At 36.4% G+C, this 21,168-nt stretch overlaps 2 protein-coding genes across 4 annotated transcripts in view; one reads left to right on the top strand and one right to left on the bottom strand.

The window, feature by feature from the left end:
- LOC111508893 (uncharacterized) overlaps nucleotides 1–9,700 on the top strand; it is a 76,858-nt gene extending 67,158 nt beyond the window's left edge. For both annotated transcript variants that reach the window (XM_074183698.1, XM_074183699.1), the window contains exons 19-24: nucleotides 344–745; nucleotides 898–1,173; nucleotides 1,295–1,756; nucleotides 5,650–5,930; nucleotides 7,569–7,884; nucleotides 8,621–9,700. In XM_074183698.1, the coding sequence (XP_074039799.1) occupies nucleotides 344–745; nucleotides 898–1,173; nucleotides 1,295–1,756; nucleotides 5,650–5,930; nucleotides 7,569–7,884; nucleotides 8,621–8,778 (1,895 nt within the window). In that variant the 3' untranslated portion in view covers nucleotides 8,779–9,700. The remainder of the gene's footprint in view (nucleotides 1–343; nucleotides 746–897; nucleotides 1,174–1,294; nucleotides 1,757–5,649; nucleotides 5,931–7,568; nucleotides 7,885–8,620) is intronic.
- A 158-nt stretch (nucleotides 9,701–9,858) lies between these two features.
- Nucleotides 9,859–16,294, bottom strand: LOC111508894 (SH3 domain-binding glutamic acid-rich protein homolog). 2 transcript variants are annotated; one of them, XM_074183708.1, is made up of 4 exons: nucleotides 16,103–16,289; nucleotides 13,544–13,738; nucleotides 13,024–13,227; nucleotides 9,859–10,114 (listed from the first exon to the last, which is right to left on the bottom strand). In XM_074183708.1, exons 2-4 carry the CDS (start codon nucleotides 13,550–13,552, stop codon nucleotides 9,983–9,985), a joined length of 345 nt encoding a protein of 114 aa, XP_074039809.1. In that variant the 5' UTR covers nucleotides 13,553–13,738; nucleotides 16,103–16,289; the 3' UTR covers nucleotides 9,859–9,982. The 2 variants fall into 2 exon arrangements, with proteins under 2 accessions (XP_074039809.1, XP_074039808.1); XM_074183707.1 differs by lacking the exon at nucleotides 13,544–13,738 and having other exon boundaries at nucleotides 16,103–16,294.
- Between the last annotated feature and the right edge of the window lie 4,874 nt (nucleotides 16,295–21,168).

Below are 21,168 nucleotides of genomic sequence, written 5' to 3' on the forward strand. Positions count from 1 at the left end.
CCTTTAATACTAGCAGCTTCTAGTTGTCTTATCAGAATTTCCGATCAATTGTCTCAAAAGCTCGTTTCAAATCCATGAATACTGCAATAATATAATCACCTTTATCAATACTTTCTTTCCATTTAGTGCTAGCTGCAATGATGATTCACATGAATGATGTTTTCAAAAGCCTGATTGATTTTCAAAGAAAAAATTATCAATATTCAAGTATTGTAATAACTGCTGATATACTACCAGTTAAAATTTCTTTCACGACTAGTTAAGATATTATTTGGTTGATATTCCCAAGATTTCACCGTGTTAGAATGCACTTCATCTCATTTTTGTTATTTTTTTTTTTTAGGTTTGACTGGTAGAAACTTTGCTGCAGGTATGTCAGGTGGCATTGCGTACGTGTGGGATGTTGATGGCAAATTCTCAACCAAATGCAATATGGAAATGGTGGAGTTGTGTAAGCTAGAGGACAAAGAAGATGTTATGTTTGTGAAAACTCTCTTGGCTGAATTTAAACAACTCACCGGAAGCATTGTTGCTGAAAAGCTTATAGATGAATTTGACGTTCGAAGGAAAGAATTTGTGAAAGTGTTTCCTTACGAGTACCAAAGGGCCTTGAAACAAAAAGTTGTAGAAACACCGGTGACTCAGGCTCCATCCAATGAACCAAAGATACAGGATATAGAAGATACTATAGGAGATTCGTCTGCAGAGCAGAAGAAGGCTGAGAGAGCTCTTGATAAAGTCAGAGGTAGGTTTGAAATAGGAACATACCCACGTTTTATTCAATATAGCAATTGTAATAGTAAGCGAACCTTTTAAAAACTCACACTTGAGATTGAAAAAGGATATTTTTGTACAAATATCATCAAAGTATGTAAAAGATTAACTTAACTTCTGCAGGTTTCATGAAGTATCCTAGAGAGACGACTCCCTACCGCCCCGCAGAGAAACGAATGAAAGATTGGGATGAAATTTATAACTTTACTCATGTTCGTAAGGGTCTACGTGTACAGTCAGCAAGGTGTATGGAATGTGGTGTGCCATTCTGCCAATCTAATTCTCACGGTTGTCCTTTAGGCAACATAATTCCTAAATGGAACCTTCTTGTCTTTCAGAACCAGTGGAGACAGGCACTCAACCATCTGCTGCAGACTAATAATTTTCCAGAATTCACTGGTTAGTATTCATTTCACAAAACTTACTACCTAAAAAACAAGACTGTATTTCACAATTGTTACACATTTAATTCCTCAATCATTCAGCCTAGTTACTACTATTTTTTTTCAAACTCCTGCAGGACGAGTTTGTCCGGCTCCTTGTGAAGCTGCATGTGTCTTAGGCATATCAGAGCCCAGTGTAACAATAAAGAATATCGAATGCGCCATCATCGATCATGCTTTTGAAAATGGTTGGATTGTGCCTCAGGTTCCTAGTACTCGTTCGGGAAAATCGGTCGCCATTGTGGGTTCAGGCCCAGCCGGACTTGCTTGTGCTCATCAACTGAATAAAGTTGGACATTCAGTGACAGTGTTTGAAAGAAATGACAGAGTTGGTGGGCTACTCCAGTATGGAATCCCTACAATGAAATTAAGCAAAACAGTGGTGCAGAGAAGAGTTGATCTTCTAGCAGCAGAAGGAATTGTTTTCAAAACAAATGTCAATGTAGGAAAAGATATTTCTGCGAAAGAGCTCAGTGAGGAGTACGATGCTGTGGTTCTGACAACTGGGGCTACTTGGCCAAGGGATTTACCTCTTCCAGGTAAGTAAATGATGTATTCAGGTATTTTTTCATTTGTCTTTCAATGGTTACACCATTTGTAAATTTCAAAATCATTATCATTAACACAATATTAATACTAATATTGAGATGGCTTTATGATTAGCATCACAAAATCACACTTCTTAACCTATTCCTGAATACATTTAATGACTGGCTAAAATACACTGATTCAAAAAAGTTATTCACAGTACTCATTATTCTATGAAATGTCATGTTGGCAATATATAATAAAAATAATTTATTTTCCCAAGAAACATACAATGTTCATACTAGGAAAAAGGAACAATATAGAAAAGAACAAAAATAAGTTCAACTAATTTTCCTAAATAAAATTGTATGGAATATAAAAAATTTGTATAACAATATAATGGCTCATGGCGGAAAATATGTTTTTTACATTTTTTTCTAATTCTAGTTTGTTGAAATTTGAAAAAAGCTAATTATTATATAATTTAAAACCACCCCAACAAATCGAATGTTTATTAATAGTTAGGTACTCTAATAGTCGAAAACCTTAGATTTTTTTAATGCCTTGTTGAATAGTTATGTTGATCACTATTCATTTGGAAAATCAAATTTGAATGTTTCAACTCATTTTATAACAGATGTATGAAAAATATATAGTTTGTGTTTATTTAAAATTGATATGTCTAATATGTTTTTTGGTTTATATAAATCAACAGTTGGTTCCTTATAATCTAATTTGAGAATACATTCAATAACTTTATTCTGCAGTATTTTGATGCTGCATTTGATGCTGCTCCCCAAACTGATAACAAAGACTGCAGTTTCAAAGGTGCTGGTCTGAGCATAGATCCTTGTAGAATTTCACATATTAAATTTTTCAGTGACCCATAAATTTTTCCTATTATATAAATAATTTTGGAACCAATTGTGTACTGTACCTCTGATACACACATTGTATACAATATTTGAAAGAATTTTATGACATACCTTATCAAATGATTTTCTGAGGTCTAAAGAGAGCAGTGCACATTTCATATTCAAATCTAAATTGATTTGAATGAAAAAAAGAAAATTGAAACTTTCTATGTTTTTTACCACTTTTATTCGTAACTAACGTTACTACAGTTTCAATTTTCTCTTCTTCGTTGTGATTTCCAACCAAGTAGTAACGGCTACGTCTATCAATTTATTAAATTGATTTGAAATTGTTATTACATCTAATACAGCAGATTCTGTATCACATTGTTTCAAAACCCATATTGAATATTATACAATAGTTTTGATTTATCAAGATATTAAAATAATCTAGAATGCATTTTGGAAAGAACTGGCAAAACTGAAATAGGTCTATTTCATCAGTTCGGACTTCCATTGTCTAATATAATATAAATTGATTTGAAATTCCAAGTTATGCCACAACGTTTCGATTGTTAGTATCCACAATCGTCTTCGGGTGATAACTGGACTTACTCCTCCGAGATCCGACTATTTATAGGCCATTCGAGTGCTTTCACCTATCCCCTCCTCCCTTTCTCCGCTTCATTGGTTTTAGCGGGAGATGACCGTTTGGCGGGAGTTGGTCATTTTTTGCTTGATTAGAGGTTTCCATATGTTACGTATCTCTACGCTAGCTTGACTAAATGCGTTGTTGGACATCATATACGCGGCTTCTTTGAATTTTCTCCTAAACCAGTCTTCCTCTTTGTGGATGATTTCAGCTTGAGCCCACTTGATATTATGTTGATGAGTCCAAACATGCTCTGCTATTCCGGATTTGCTGGTTTCTCCTCGCTGTGTGTGTTTCTTGTGCTCAGCAATGCGAACTTTCAATGGCCTCTTAGATTCACCGATGTATGATTCTCCGCACTCGCAGGGTATCCGGTAAATGCAGTTCTTGGAATCGCAGTCCGCGTTTGGTGGCCTGGTTTTCGTGAGGCTGCTACGGATAGTGTTCCCAGATCTGAAGCAGGTCCTGATTGATGTTATACTTGGACCCAATCCTTCGTATCCGTAGGGAAGTACAAGTACTGGTTGTGGCGGCTTCTCTTCCTTGTGGAGCTCTTGCTGTCTTCTAGCTACAGCCTGTTCTACCATCACTCTGAAGTAACCATTCCGTTGAAGGTCATTTTTGATGATGCCTAGTTCCCTTTCGAGACCTTCCTTTGTATTACAGAGCCCGAAGGCACGTTCTAGAGTCTTGATGATTCCTCTCTTAGTCGATTGATGGTAGTTGGATTTCTGGTTCAGATGTGTTGAGTGGGTTTTCGATATACAGATTTTTCCCATTTAGTGTCGGTCCTCTTCACCAATACGTCTAGGAAAGGCAATTCGTTGTGGACTTCCTTTTCCATTGTGAAAGTGATGGAAGGACTTAATTTGTTGATGTGCTTCAGGAAAGTGTCTAGTTCTGCATTCCCAAGGTTCCATATTATGAAGGTGTCGTCTACGTATCTCAACCTGACTCGGGGCTTCTTATGGGCTTTTTCAATGGCCAGAGTTTCAAACCACTCCATATATATATTAGCTATAACCGGTGATAGTGGCGATCTCATTGGTAGTCCCTCATCTTGCGTAAAGAATTCGTCCTTCAGTTGAAAGTAGCAGTTTCATACACATCATTCTAGTAATTCCATGATTACTTGTATCGGTAAGTCTGATCTATCTTTCAGGTCCCCATTTTCGGATAGCTTCTTCTGTATGATTTGAAGTGCTTCTTCGACAGGAACGTTGGTGTAGAGGCTTTCCAGGTCAAAACTGATCAGTTGATCCTGCTCTTTGACTTCGATTTTCCCTAGTAGTTCAACGAAATGCCTTAAATTTTTCACAAAAGATGATGTTTTACCCTGCAATGGTTTAATTATTGGTAGTAAAAATCTGGACAAGTTCTGAGTGGCTGAATCTCCGGAGCTAATGATCGGTCTGAGCGGCACATCCTTTTTGTGGATTTTGGGTAGTCCATACAAGTGAGGGAGCTTACTGTGGTGCGGTGTTAGCGATAATCTCTCTTTTTCCGAAAAATAGACTTGGTGTTTTTTCAAAGTCTGGTACAACTTCCTTTCAATTGATGCAGTAGGGTTTCTTACGATCTTCGTGTATTTTCCTTTCCGAAGCACCACTTCGATCTTCTGTTCGTAGAGATCAGTATCCATCACAACAGTAGCGTTTCCTTTATCTGCAGGTAAGATCTTGATGGTGTTGTCTCTACGTAGCCCGTTCAGTGCTCTTCGTTCTTCATTGCTGACGTTAGAAGTGGGAACTGGTTCTCGATCTAGTTATTCTCTGATTTTCCATCTGAATTCTTCTGCCTCGATCTGATCCATAAGAGAACTGGTGGATTCTACTGCAGTTATTATTTCCAAAGTGGGCACAGATGTTGGTGCAATGGCGAAGTTTAGACCTTTCCTTATCACAGATTCCTCTATGTCCGTGAGCGGGCGGGAACTCATGTTGATGACGTTGGTGGCTTCATAGCTGTCCTGTTCTCGTTCCGCATTTGGGTATTGTTTCCTCACCAACTTTTCCCACTTCCTGTTGTGAGTATTCTCTATGTCTTGTCGGATCTTCAAGCACGTGCTTTCAATCTTGGCAAAGGTCCATGATACTCTTCCAAGGTCTCTCTTCTTATTTCTTCAAAAACAAGAGACAATTTGACAGCAAATTCACACAACAATGACCAATATTCAAATTATTGTTGCATTCAATTAGTTTTTTTTCAGTTCTCCCTATACTCGATCAATGATAAACACAATTCTTCTTTCAGTAGTGTTGATTAAATAAACTTCACTTGTTTTTCTATAAACAAACCTGTAATAAATTGTAAGATAATTTTATCCAACTATTACCAGTTCTATTTTTAGATCACTTTAAATTTTTATTTGTTATCAACTGTTTCATGTTTTGTCCAGGTCGTCAACTGGGAGGTATCCATTTTGCCATGGAGTTCTTGGAAAGTTGGCAGAAGAAACAGTTGGGTTCCCATCTCGAAGGTCCTCATGCCAAAGATAAACATGTCATAATCATCGGTGGTGGTGATACAGGTTGTGATTGCATTGCCACGTCTTTGAGACATGGGGCTGCAAGTATAACAACTTTCGAGATATTACCAGAACCAAATCCAAAAAGATCAAATGATAATCCGTGGCCGCAGTGGCCCAGAATTTTCAGAGTTGATTATGGTCATGAAGAGGTTAGTGTACGGTTGATTTTTGATATAGGGAATGTTTTGAAAATGAGTAAAAATCATGTCGAGATTTCAAAACTATCCTAAAATACAGGGTAATCCATTTCAAAAAACTGGGTTTTGCCTCGCAAACTTTCTACCAAGGAAGCTATGGTGTTAACTAAACACGTCTAGAAATAAAAAATATTTGCGAAAATTGTTCAAATATTATCATGGATAGTGTCATTAATTTTCATCAAGTGAAGGCCAGTCCACTCAAGGGCGGATCCAGGGGGGTTATGAGACCCATGAAACTTGATCTTCTTCTTGAAGATGATCACTTGGTGATCGAAACACGTGTTAAGGTGTTAAAACAACGGTTTGGTGTTGGGAAAAAACTCCAGTGATATTCATTTCTACACCAAAGGTTCCAAACAGTGCATCACATGTACTTTCAATATTTAATTAATTTAATATATTACTTTGACGGCATACACATTATTCTGAAACAAACGCGTTGAAAGTTTGATTATACATTATTACTAGATAATACTCCAGTTTCTGTTGTTTCAAATGAATATTTGCTGTAAATGGTAAAGTGGCGGTGGAGTCAGGACATACCGCAGTCGATTTCTGACCTTATTTTAAACCGCGATATTGAGATGTATTCTAAAATAGGAAAAAAATTATGTATTATGGCTACTACACTACCTGTTAGTGTAGCAACAGCGGAAAGATTTTTCTCTGTGATACGAAAAATAAAATCGTGGCTAAGAGCTTCAAAGGATCAAGAACATCTTACCAGACTGGCGCTTCCCCACGTCCATAAAAACGTACTCATTGAAGTAGATGAAGTGATAATGCGTTTGTTTCGGGAGAAGGTGTAAAAGAAGAATTGATTTTGTTATTAAAACATCTTGTCTCTATTATTATAAAAATTAAATTATTTTATTAATGTGACCTGACCACGACTGTGTGGTTCCCCCCTGGCGTCAAAGCTGGATCTGTCCTTGAGTCCATTCATAATTAGCCATCGAGTCCGAACACCTTGTATAACATTTTGGAAATGTTACTCCTACAAGACCATGGAATGAAATATTTCGATGAATCAATAATAGCTTATTTATGTACGAATATTCTATGAAAATTTTGAATTTTATGGGGGAATCACTCGGGAGTCGAATACTTAGATTTTTTGAGTAAACAAATGAATATCTCGAGAACAGTTCATTTTTGCTAGAGTGTATTGCATAATCTTATAATCCCATATAACCGGAAGTGGTGGAGAAACGTCAGTATTTCCATTCGATGAAGCATATTAAAAAGAAAACTCGTTTGCCAATTTTCATGATGTATTTCCTATTATTCGTCAAAATACGGTTAACTGACAGTTAGGTTAGGTTAGGTCTAAAGTCGGTGGGTCTATTCGACCCTCCACCGCAACCCGCAAGGGTTTATTGTAGCTCACACCTATTTACACTCGGTCAAATAAACCCAGCTTCTTAACGAAGCCGATTAGTTTGTATGGTGAGTGGTCTTTCAGGTCAGATGGTAAGAGTACGGATCTGCCGAACTCTAAGAACCTGATTAACTGACGGTCGTCGCGCTGTACCCTGTAGATTTCACTACATATTTTAAAGTAACTCATATTTTGGTATATTTTAGGTCAAAGTAAGATATGGTTCCGATCCCCGCGTCTTCAGTATTATGACCCAAGAATTTCTTGATGATGGCAAAGGACATGTTAGCGGCGTCAAAACCGTCAATGTTGAGTGGAACAAAGATGATAGTGGCCGTTGGCAAATGAACCAAGTACCTGGTACAGAGAAAATTTTCAAAGCTGATTTGGTTCTCCTTGCCATGGGCTTTTTGGGTCCAGAGAGGGCCATTGGCGACCAGTTGGAGTTGACTTTGGATGCGAGATCGAACTTCAGCACTAAGGATTACAAAACTAATGTGGGAAATGTTTTCGCTGCTGGAGGTACTATTATATATTTTTTAATCCAAATTTTTGAGAGAGGAAGATTACATTTTTTTTCGTTTACATAAAACTTGCAACTTTATATGCCAACTTGGCAAATTATCATTGAGCCCCCGAATCTCCAAAGTAGGGAGCAAATCTCATAAGGCAGCTAAGAGCACATAATGGCTATTTTCTGATTATTTTTAAATAAGAATTCAAAAAATTCTATTGTTCATATGTTTAAAAATCTGTTTAAAATATGTTTTTCCGTTAATCAGCTGTCGCCCCCCATACGAACGACAACTCTCAGACGTTGAGAAACTTGTGCGAGCTAAGGACTAACGAGGCCTTACCTTTTAACGCGTGATTCATATATATATATATATATATATATATATATATATATATATATATATATATATATATATATATGTGTGTGTGTGTGTTTCTCGGGCTGTTTTCTCGGGTTTCGCTCCGTGTTCTAATGTGAAAAACATGCTGTAACTCAGAAACGCCGATAGATACCGATATGGGGTTTTCACTATCAAGTTTGTCATAAAATTTGACCCTCAGACACTGCCATCAGTTTTCATCTATCTAGTTTGAAAACAAGAACTTCCCTTTGAAAGTTTGGCCCACTCTATACACAAAAAAATGTTTGTTACTTTCATACTCCTTCAGTTATCTTGTCTTATCAGTTTCTTGTTTCAACTGGTACATATTTATATTATATTTTTCAATACTCTCATTTCAGATTGTAGAAGAGGCCAGTCTCTTGTAGTCTGGGCTATATCAGAAGGCCGACAAGCTGCCCGGGCCGTAGATGAATACCTTATGAAGGACAAATCCACCCTACCAGGTCCTGGCGGGATAATCCAACCGACACTTCAAATGCTTCCTTGTCCAGTATAAACAAATTCGAATAAATCGGTCCTTATTTATTTTGTGGTCCAGTAACCATTAAGTAGATGTTTTCTGTAGAGTTTTGTTAGATACCTAAGAAAAAATGTGAAAGATTGCCATCAGAGCTGTGCATGTTTATGGTATCAAAATATTACCCAGAGTTTATATGTGCACTCAAATATATTCGTTTGAAAAAATATATATTTATTTAAATCATCTGCTCTTCTGTCTTACAGTATTTCAAAACAGTTTTTGTGCAATAATAATGAGTGGTTGTTCAGCCTCCATGAGGATTTTTATTTTCTCCACCTACTAAAACCATCCACAGTAGACGGATGTATGATTTTTATTATTTGGTTCAACTCATCTCTAGGAAGATGAATAATTTTTTTCATGACAAATGCCAAGGTATATATGGAAAACCTCTCTGAACATTTAAGAAATCTGGCACTTTAGATGAGCTGAACTGAAAAAAAAAATGAAAATGCAGATCTTGACAATATTCATTAATATTTGTTCTCCATTTTGTTATTGAATTATGTAACATTATCAGTTTGTGTTGATTTGATTTCAGGATCTTGTACTTATTTACTCAGAAATTGAACACAGTATAGTTCATTATGTGTACTTAAATATTATAAGGCGCAGCTCTGGTCAAATATGTTGAAGCTTCTGAAGGAAGTAGTAGGAAAATTGTAATCGTAAAGAAATATATAGAGAGAAAATTTGAAAAAATCAACACCCAAAAACAAAAAAGAACTTACCTTTTATCACTATCGTTAAGTTTCAGATATGTATAAATGTTGAATGTTCTCAAATGTTTTGAGAAAGAATGTTATTTTACATTTTTATTTGAAATGGTACAGTATAGCCTTAGTTGTAACAAGACAATAAAATTCTGGAAATGTGATGAAATAGAATTTCAAATAGTTTCAGAAGTTATATTATTTATGGTTTGTGGTGTTTAATATCAATGACAATACTATGAGATTTGCTATTAGATTGGGAACTATTTGGGTAGATATACTGAATATTTTTAAAGACTTCTCTGTGTGATCATTTACCGACTGGGTCAAGTGAAAGGTCAAGTTTATTTGACTGGCTTATATATACCAAAAATTTCATAATTCTATTTCAAATTATAACATAGAAAATTAACAAGTAAAACATTATAATATTAACATATAAAAATATGAATATAAACACAAAAAGTTTATTCAGCTAGTGGGATTTGTTTTAATATCATTTCCACTCTAGATACTTTATCATTTTCTTTATCTTCACATAATTTTAGAAATGTCTTCATATTGCCGGCCTCGTTTGCCATATCAAACATGTCATAATCCTATAATTAAAAAAAAATCAGTTAGTTTGCTGGTAAGAGGCATAAAAATTAGAAGTGTCACGAATTAAATAGGAGTTTTTTTAAGAAGTTTATTACTCTGAGGAACTGCACACCACTTTTGAGCCTCAGAATTCAAGATTATATCAGAATATGGTTGAATTAGAGTGATAACCTTATTGTTTACTATTGACATCACAAGCAGTTAGTTCGAGGTTTGTTAAAAAAAATAAGGTGAATGTTTAAATTTCGCGGGCTCCGTACATTCGATTAGCGATTTTTTATGTTAGTACACTCGTCTCGAACATTGTTCACAATTTCAGCTGTTTAGCGTGTTTAGTTTGTTAGTAGAGGCATAAAAGTTCGACGTGTTTTGCGCGTTCGCCGATTTTCTGCTATTGAAAAAACTGTATCGAAGAATTTGCATCAGATTTTGTGTAAAAAATTCAAGTAAGTGATCAACAACACTTGAAATGTTGACAGTGTCATACGGTGATTGTATTCTGAGTCAGAAATATGTTTACAAGTGGTACACAGAAGGTGAAGAATGAATGGCCGCCTCAGCACATCAACAAACGAACTTCGCTGCGTGTGGCAGCGAAGTTCGTTCCAAAATTGCTGAATTTTGCTAAAAAACTGTATCATAACCACCGCTCAGGAATTTGCTCAAAAGGGTCATAAATGGTGACGAATTATGGGTATATGGTTATGAGACATTGGAAGAGCCCTGGGAAGCTTAGACCAAGAGTATTATCTTGAAGTTATGCGCCGGTTGCCAGAAGTAATACGAAGAAAATGTCCGGCATTGTGAAAGAACGTTTGCTGTATGATTTTCACTATAAAGGGTTTCACAAAAACCTCAACACGTCATAAGCGCTTGAGAAAGCTATTGTATAGCGAAACACGTGTTACGGTTTTCGTAAAACTCTTTATAGCGGAAGTCATACAATAAACTGTATTAATTAATTTTAATGGAAATTGATGAATAAATAAGTATTTTTTGAGAAAAACAAAAATTCACCTTATTTCTTCACCAGACAGCGTATAGCTGAACTAATATTTTATACCAGGAGTCGGTAAGTAGTTTTACGTGAGGTCCGAATACTGTAGGAAAATTTTAATGAGGTCCAGAAAAAAAACAACTGATAACTACTTATGTATTATTTTGGTTTCAAATAAAATTCTGAATTATAGAACACAAGACCTAAAATTAATGTGAGAAACTACACCGACGGCTTGAGCCAGTTTGGTTCTCGAGAGGAACAGCAAATTCGAAGTGGGTCTTCTATTGGGCGTCCGTTAATCTCGAACGATATTTATTTTTCAAGAAAAATTCATCTTTGAGAAAGATGTTTCACATACGTATGTCAAACCAAAGATAGTGGCCAAATTTAAAGCTAGTTTCTTGTAATTTTCATATTTTTCCGAGACATGTTTGGTCCAAAATTCTCATTTTCTCTCTTTGAAGTGATGGTTGTGACAGATTGAACAACTGAGTAGTCACATCTGTCCATTCTGCCGCTACATCGTTCCTAAGATCGGCCAGATTCTCAAAAACTGAACAATGTCTTCTTAAGAGTTCTTTTTATATTCAAGAATTGTCGGAAGATAAATAAATTTTTGTTTTGCAATATTGTTTTCAAAGATATCCAGCTTGCGATGAAAAGCAGACACTCTTTGTATCAGATTACATATTATTCATTGTAACTCTGTGTTGAACTCATTCAAATATTTCAAAATATATTTCAGGAAAGCCACAATCAGCATATTGAGCTTGTTTGTTATGAACTCAAAATGCTTTCTGCGTATCTAAGTTTTGCAAGAAGGAGGTTACTGGTTCTTTAATTAGCCAGGCTAGATGGTACTTGTAAAACAGGTTAGCTAGGAAACTCAAAATAAAATAAGTACCAAGTTAAATTATATGTGGCTTGAAAATATTTTTTTTAATTTAAGGTATTGTATGCCTCATCTATGTAATAATTTATACTTGGTGACCCGACGTTCGACCTTTCGCGATCCGCCTGTTGCTGACCGTTGTTTTATACAATTGATTCCTATTGCATTTTGCAATTGTCTAAATGGTTCGTTCTGACCATTCAACTGCTTTCAGATCCAGTCAAAATAATTTTCACAACTCAAATTTGCCTGATGAGAAACAAATCAGAGAAACAACAAAACAGAAACTGAGAATCCTTTGTGGTTTATTACTCAGCGAGTTTGGCATTGATATTATTCATGTCTTATATTTTGAATCAGCCCAGTTGAACTTTATGTGTTTCTGTGACTCCGTGACTCCCAAAAAATGTATCGGTTGCTTACAGAATCCCGACGAAGGGACTACGAGAGGAAAAGGCTGAACGGAAGCTGCAGAGAACGAATAGAGCTTTTGTTGATATTTTTTTTTGATTGCTAGAACAATGACGAAGGGACTACGGGAGGAAAAGGCTGAACGGAAGCTGCAGAGAACGAATAGAGCTTTTGTTGATATTTTTTTTTGATTGCTAGAACAATGACGAAGGGACTATGGGAGGAAAAGGCTGAACGGAAGCTGCAGAGAACGAATAGAGCTTTTGTTGATATTTTTTTTTGATTGCTAGAACACCATATTGCTCTGGGTTCAAGCAAGCACTTGTGTTTGTTCGATATCATGTTTGGCTACTACTGAGTTGTCTTTGCCGATATGACTGAAGGGGCAATGTCTTATCAGTTTGGATTCAAACCTGAAAAACCACCCCCTTTGGGTACCGCAAAAAACTGGAAAATCTACGACTTTTTAATAAAATTAAGTTTAATATTATAATTAATAAAATTAAGCAAGGTGATTTGCAATATTTAAATTCAACTAATATAATAAATTTTTGAAAATAATTATATGTTCACCAAAGAAAAAAGATAACGTTTTCAAAACTCACCCCACAGTATTCGCCGTCATTAAAAATTTGGGGAGGAAGCGGATGATTTGGATTAGGATCACTCATTGTACTTCCAAAAGAGGTTGAATTATTTTTCATAAATTCTCTCGCGCCTTCAGAGTTTTCTCCTGAGATGTCTACAACTTCATATTCAATATTTTTGGAGTCCAGAATTGACAGAACTCTTTGTTGGCGGGATTTCACCTCAAAAATGAAAAGAAGTTGGTATTACTGAAAACCTGTAATTATTGCATAGTTGATAAATATGTACTTTTCTTAAAATGTATTAAAGTTGTCATTAATAAAATTTATAACAATATTGATGTTAATCAAGAAGTACCTAGAAAAAGTTACTTTTAATGCACAAACACACTCGTCCTCGAAGGCACGCAGACACACACGAAAACGACTGTAAGAATCGTTGAAGATTACAAATGATTTGCTAAATGATTCAAAATATCAAAAGATTTTCGAAATATCTTCAAAACTCATTTAAAGACACTTAGACTATCAGTCTTACCATATACATTTATGTATTTTATGTAAACGTAATGTTTGTGTCCAACAGCTTCCAGTGGTTAGAACCTCTTTAATTTCAATGCGGTGAACTGTAATTGCTGAATCCAGTCTCTGCATCAAATTTTGGCGATTTTTTTTAATTTGCTGAATTATTACACAGCACAATGTGACAGTTGACAAATCGGATTTTGTCTACCTATAGTTATTTAGAATCGTTAGTGTGGTATAAACATGCTTCATTTAAATATAAATAAATGTTATCAAATAACATTTTCAAGAACTGTGAAATCTATTGTATATCCATACAAAATCAAAAACATTAATCTAATGTTGACCAACAGCGGTTGGGAGTATTGTTTGATAACAAAGTAACCTTAAAAGGTCATATCGATCACATTGTATCTATATCACTCAAATTATTGGGATTTGTTCAACGAATTACGGACAAATTTTCTATAAATGGGTAACTTAAAATATTGTATTGTTCTTTGGTAGGCTAGGTCTTGGAAAGTAATTGCGTAATATGGAGGTCCTCTATATCAGGCAGATATATCTAGGATTGAGAAAGTACAAAACAAATTTCTGAGATCATGTACATTCAAGCTCGGATATCAGAGGTCCGATTATGAGTCTATATCTACTTTGGAGCACTGCCGAGCTGCACTTGATTTAAGAAGTCTGCGATAGCATATATCTACCTCTTATGTGGTAGCCACTATATGGAAAATACTGAGCCATAAATACAATTAAATTGGATACTTTTTTACAATTAACATTTTAGAATATCTCTCAAATTCTTTTAAAAATTGATACAATTGTCTTTTTAAGTATTTAATATAGATAAACTTTGTCTTTTACACTAAGTAATTTGGAAGAATTGTTTAAAAGTTACCACTATAAGATTCACTTGACTCAACGCAGTAAGCCATTACGCGTCGCGTTTACTGTAAGACGATGGCGGACGATGCGCGGGGATAGAGGGGCGGTCTAAGCAATGAAGCGCTATCGCCGAGAACACGACTCGAACGTGGGCAGACGTCATTGAAAGTTGTGTTAGTTTTGCGAATTTCTTTATAGGTAACATAATTAGATTCTTGAAGCTATCCATTAATTATTGCAGTTGTCATATTTTTTTAGTTGCTGTATTGTAACCTAGAGTCTTGAAATATGCAGGTAGGTTCTTTGTATAGCGTAAATAAGCATCAAGAAAAAGAATCAGGAATTTCCACCCCCAAGGGGGGAATATAGATTCAATTTCGTCAGTTTTGAGGTTGGAAACATGATGTTTTGGGTTAATAAAAAAATATTGTAACTATTTGTTTAAAATGGTCTGTCATGAAAATTAATGTGACAAACCAAATTCTACGCAGGCGAAGCCGCGGGCAACAATTAACTAGTAAAGTTATATATAAATGTCTGGTCTCCAAACATTCATTATTGAAGGAAAATGACGCAACGTGATACATGAAAAAGCATTGATATAACATTTCTCTAAGGTACATGGAAATGTAGTCTCATTACTTCTCGAAGTTTCGAATTGAAAACACTTGTTTCCAATAACTCATCAACACCTATTTGAATTTCTGAAAACAATAAACACACGCATTTGTTTGATATTTAGCCCCCTGTCCAAGATTGAAGATACCTATGAAAGGATTGCGACGATTGAGGAAATAAAATCCAAATCGCTGAGGTCCAAAAGTGCATATCAAAACTGCTTCGAGAATTTGAAAAACGCTGGCACGAGTATCTGAGGGGTACTATTTTGGAGGGGACTGAATAGAAATTGATGAATAAACAAATATTTTTTGAGAAAAATTAAAATTCGCCTTATTTTTTAACAAACCTGCTATAAATGTTACTGGAGTTTTTTCCCTAACACCAAATCGTTATTTTCAACACCTCGACATGTGTTTCGATCACCAAGTGATCATCTTCAAGAGGAAGATTAACGATTTGGTGTTGGTAATATTCATTACTACACCAAACCTGGTGTATAAGTGTGCAAACCGCAGAAACGTATTTCCGGCTACCCTGCCTTTGTACGGTACAGCCAAGTGTAGAAGATATACACTTGGTTGCGAAAAATGATCAAAACAAACAGGCGGATTCATCATCAGGGGGACGATCAACTGTGTATTCGTGGCAGGTACGTATATAGTAGAATGGGGTTTAAACCACAGAAGACATGAAAATTTTATGTCGATAACTACATAAACGAATTTCAACAAAGAACCGACAGAAATAGTAGGTATAACGGAGGCCGAAACATTACAAATAGGTACGCTTACATGACTGCAATGAAGTGGACCTCAGAATCAACGGGAACAAAATCTTATAATCGGAAAGTTTTTTAAATATTCGGAAAAGTATAAAAATGAGACTTTAAATATTGTTGAAACAATTATTCTCAATATCTAGACATCAATCCGAAATAAAATTCCCTAGTAAAAAAATAAACTTTTACTATTCAAAAAAGGATTGCCTAACGGACTACCTACCTATACTTCAAATCCAAAATGTAATATTACTGAATTGGCTCACTAAACAAATTACTAACCTCATAATTTCCCGACACTCTGCTGATGAAAACTTTCACTACCATTTTTATTACTGGTCGGAAAGGGAAAGTTGAATTTTGAAAATGTTGTCACTCCAAAATCAATGAATAATGGCCCGCTCATGTAAATGTCTTATCATGAAGCTCAGAGAAAGATAAAACAATCAGCGAATTCGGCCTTGGATTATTAAGTGATGATTTCATCAAGTAAACATTATTTTCCTTTATACAAGGTGGAAAAATTACTTGTTTTGAAACAAGTAAGCTGTAGTTCTCTCACGGTCATTTTTTTCAATGCATTAAAACGACGAATCAAGTGAAGGAATAGTTTTCCAGACTTTAAATACACCAGACTTATTTAAACGTTTGAAATGAATGTAAATGAATGGCATGTGTTTGTAGCATCATATCTCAAAATATTCTACTGTGCCGATGTTTTGCGTCTTTTCAGCTTATTTACTATATGATGTCGTTGAGCGATTTTCGGGCAATTTTTCTCTACGAAATCAAATTGAACCAAAGCGCTGCCGAAACAGACCAAGAAATTTGGCAATGATAGGTTAATGAACGCACTGTTTGGCGATGTTTTGCGAAATTCCGTTACGGAGATTTTAGTCTCAAAGACTAAACGAAGATGAGCCCCGAAGTTGTCGATCTACAGGAACGAGGATTTCAGGACCCTGGTGGACTCTCACAAAAGATGCGTGGGATGGCGGAAGAACTGGGCGTCAGCTCCCATGTGTATTTTGATGGTTTAAAACGTATTGGAAAGGTCATGGAGCTTGAAAAGTGGGTGCCCCACAGTTTGAATGATCTACATAAATTGTCACACGTTTTGAAGGCTGTTCTTCTTTGCTTTTGCGCAATCAAAACGATCCTTTTTTGGATCGGATCCACACATGTGGTGGAAAGTGGATCCTCTACAACAGGAGACGTTCAGGACAGTGGTTGGACACCGATGAGCCACCCAGAAATGTCCCAAAGACGAAAACCCACCAAAAAATACTATGGCTACTATATGATGATTTCCGATAATTGAAAATCGAATTAGTTCAGCACACTATTTTTTATAACTAAAGGTTTTATTCATACATCGCCTCTAATATTTAAAATATATTAACCCTATTTTTTAGACAATAAAATCTCTAAAGCATTCCTAATAAATAAATCAAATGAACTTCAAACGTTCAAGCCAGTCTCGATATACCTACACAGTAGGTTTAATGGACTGACGCCTATCAGAAAACAACTATTCCCCTGGCTAATACCACGAAGGGCGTTGAATTATACCCGACAGGCGTCAGTGCAGGAATCTTCACAGAAAATTCCCTGCATATGCAATTGGCAATACAACTGAAAGAGTCGACCTTCAATTCTGGAACGGGCACACTTGCAGACCGGTTTCGGGCTTATTAGCCACTCATCAGTGCAAGATAGTGACCATCATCGACCTAAAGTCAATGGTATTCCACAATTGAAAATCAGCAGAATGTCATCATGATTTCATCCAGGTTTGGAGACCAGCTCCCCTACCCTTTTTGCTGATTGTTGGTCTTGAGAGGGACCAATGGGTTCATGACTGAATTAGTGACGGCATGAAGTCCTTAGACATCAGTGCCGCCCTTCACGGGATACCCCTACCTGGCTGGGGTGGGATGGATGAAAAAGTTATTCATCCGTTAACGGGGGACATGAGGGCCTCATTCGACAGAGTGTCGGGGCCTTCTATATCGGGAGGGGTCGTCTACAGCATAATCTGTGGCTTCCCTAACTAACTAACAATTGAAATTCAGAATTCTTTCAGAGTATTTCATTCCTCTTCCGAAGTTGGAGCGAACATCACAAAGTGTCACTCCATCTAGTGGACGAGGTATTAACCAACTGCACATCCGTAATTTGCCCGATTCCTCTGCATAAGAAAGAAAAACTTTTTTATTAGTCAGTGGGCTATGCTTGAAGACTGACAATAAACAAATAAAGCAAATGAACTTCAAACGTTCAAGCCAGTCTCGATATACCTACACAGTAGGTTTAACAACTGAAAGAGTTGTATTGCCAATTGCATATGCAGGAAATTTTCTGTGAAGATTCCTGCACTGACGCCTGTCGGGTATAAGTCAACGCCCTTCGTGGTATTAGCCAGGGGAATAGTTGTTTTCTGATAGGCGTCAGTCCATTAAACCTACTGTGTAGGTATATCGAGACTGGCTTGAACGTTAGAAGTTCATTTGCTTTATTTGTTTATTGCCAGTCTTCAAGCATAGCCCACTGACTAATAAGAAACATTCCTAATAAATGCAGTTTTTTTTTGGTAGACATTTGCAGGCCCGAAGAATACATTTATCAAATATAGCATACTGCTACTACTAATCAGCGCAGCCCATTGTGGGAAGCGACCGTGTCTCGAAGCTAAGTACTTAGGTCAAATGATGAATGGAGTGCGAGTACTGAGGTCGATGAGGATAAAAATTGATTCTCAAAGACCGGAACTATGGACCTCAGATAAAATGGAAATGGTCAAAATAAAGGTTATGATTTTTGATTAATTCGCAACTGATTCAAGACTGGAGCTGGATCTAATGAATCGCAATTATTAAGGAAAGGGCAGTTTGGCTCTCCTCCTCTGAGTTGAAAATGATACAGACTGGATTGAGAAAATTCTGGAGAAACACTACGTGAAACCAATATTCAAGCCAACGCAAACTATCAGAGTCTGAGATCAACTAAGGATTCCAGAGAGATTCAAGCAGCATCAGTGGCGTACCAGGAGCCATGTAGCTGTGGATCCGTTTACATTAGAACCACGAACCCAGCTATCCATGACGCCAGAAGACAACTGAACGAAACAGACATACAAATGCTTAGAATACACATGAATTCAAGCAACATAATTCACCCGTTGATATAGGATGAGATTGACACACTAGAGGAATTCCAAGCGGAAAATTATTTCGAGATCACAACTGAGAAACAGAAGGACAAGTTCAACCGTCTCAGTCTGACACAAACAAGAAAAAGTAACATACCAAGGATTGAGCCCACCAGAGTGATTTACAACTATTCGAGCCATCACCTAGATGAGGCATCCACTGAGGCGCTAGCTGAAGGTTTCAACTTCGCTGTCGCACCAGGCCTCATTCCGGTTGAAAATATAATTAGCAATGTAGAATCAGCACTGAATAGAATAAGCGACAAGAAAACGCAACATTCAATTAGACAGGACATCGCACAAGAACTCAAAAACGCAAAACCGCCGACCAGAAATATACCTCATAATGAATACCAAGCACTGAAAAATCTTCGAGAGAATGAGGATATCATCATCCTACCAGTGGACAAAGGCAACAGTAATGTTAAACACCAAAAACTATGAATCCAAAATGATGAAACTACTAGAGGATCCAGCCTACAAAAAAAAATAGTTAGAGATCCAACTACCTACCTATCTAGAGAAAACCACAAAATCTGCCATCAATAATTCTATTATCGATGACATCAAAAGACATCTGATTCCAAGAGAGAAATCATCCAAGTGCCCTAAACTTTATGGACTCCCCAGAGTTCATAGGGGCACCTCTTAGACCAATCGTAAGCTCGGTAGGTTCACCAGTGCGTCAATTAGCGAAACACATTGCTCATGCACTTCAACCACATGCAAAAAAGGTGGATTTAAATGTGCGCAACGCCGACCATCTCATAGACATATTGAAAACACAAATCGTTAGTCCGGACGAATCCTTGTCAGCTTTGATGTAACCACTTTATTCACCCTGGTAACCACCGGAGAGTCACTAGAAATAATCAAAAAGAAATACAAATCGGAATAACATATCACCTTGGCAGAACGACTAACGATACAGACACATTTAAGGTGAAGGGGCCCCAATCCAATGGACTCACCACTATCAGCCATTGTTGCCAATCTCTTTATGGAAGAAATCAAAACCAAAGCTATAGCAACGGCACACTTGAAACCTAAACTCTGGCTGAGATATGTCGATGATATTTTCGTGATTTGGTCACATGTACACCAGGAACTTTCAATCACTTGAATAAAATCCATCCACGGATCAAATTCACGAAAGAAGTTAACCAGCTCGCATTTCTCGATGGTTTTTTTATTGATTGATTCGGCCGTTACTTGAAGATCTATAATTATTTCAAAAACTACACCTCACGATTTGATTTGAAATCACCTGATGAAGCTACTGTGCTGGCGAAACGTGATATATTTTTCAAATAAAGTTTGTGGAGATCAAATCGTGAGGTGTAGTTTTTGAAATTACTCGATGTGTTGATTATGAAAAAGCCGGACACTACACTAGGCTACATGGCATATTCAAAACCAACAAACACGAATAGGTACCTAAACGCAAATTCTCACTACCACTCAAAACAAATCCACTCAGTGACAAAACAATGATTACACGTTCGAGGAGGCTGGCTAGACATCGCATGGTAGTTGTGTACTCTTTGGCTGCATCGTCCAAAGCCTACTTGATCAAAGTGTGCGTTTCAAAGTATCTATATCTCAAAGATGACTCCAGCATTTTTGCTACATGCTACATTTTTGGAAAGATAATTTTGAGTTCTATTGAAATATGCAGGAATACCTATACAGCGCGTCTCATTGAAAAAAATAGTTTTTCATCAATAACTATTATCTAATTTAAAAGATTAACGTTTTTTACACAATTGAAATTTACGTAAAAAAGTGCTTTAGAAATGTTTTCATGGAAACAAGAAATGTTTGACAGGACAAAGGTTACAGCAACTTTTCAAAAATGCACATTTTCGAAAAACATGCTGTAACTCAGAAACGATGATAGATATCGATATGCGGTTTTCACCCCTTAAGTTTGTCATAAAACTTGCCCCTCAGACACAGCCATCAGTTTTCATCTATCTAGATTGAAAATAGGAATTAACCTTTAAAAGTGTTCAATTTAGCCTACCCTGTTTAAACTGTGTAATTGCTTGACTTTTTGATAAAACATTGTTGATAAACCAAACTGGTTCACATTGAACAAACAAACTAAATTTTCGAGAATTAATAAGCCTGAAAT

Source organism: Leptinotarsa decemlineata, unplaced genomic scaffold (assembly GCF_025532065.1).
Source record: "Leptinotarsa decemlineata unplaced genomic scaffold, Ldec_3_MD MMD2_tig00026340_RagTag_RagTag, whole genome shotgun sequence".
NCBI lineage: Eukaryota > Metazoa > Arthropoda > Insecta > Coleoptera > Chrysomelidae > Leptinotarsa > Leptinotarsa decemlineata.

Coding starts and splice junctions, on each gene's coding strand:
- LOC111508894 (XM_074183707.1), bottom strand. CDS start 16,147: ATGGTAGTGAAAGTTTTCATCAGCAGAGTGTCGGGAAATTATGAG. Junction 13,228..16,102: donor GAGTGTCGGGAAATTATGAG/GTTAGTAATTTG, acceptor TTCATTTTTGAG/GTGAAATCCCGCCAACAAAG. Junction 10,115..13,023: donor ATGACGGCGAATACTGTGGG/GTGAGTTTTGAA, acceptor TTTTAATTATAG/GATTATGACATGTTTGATAT.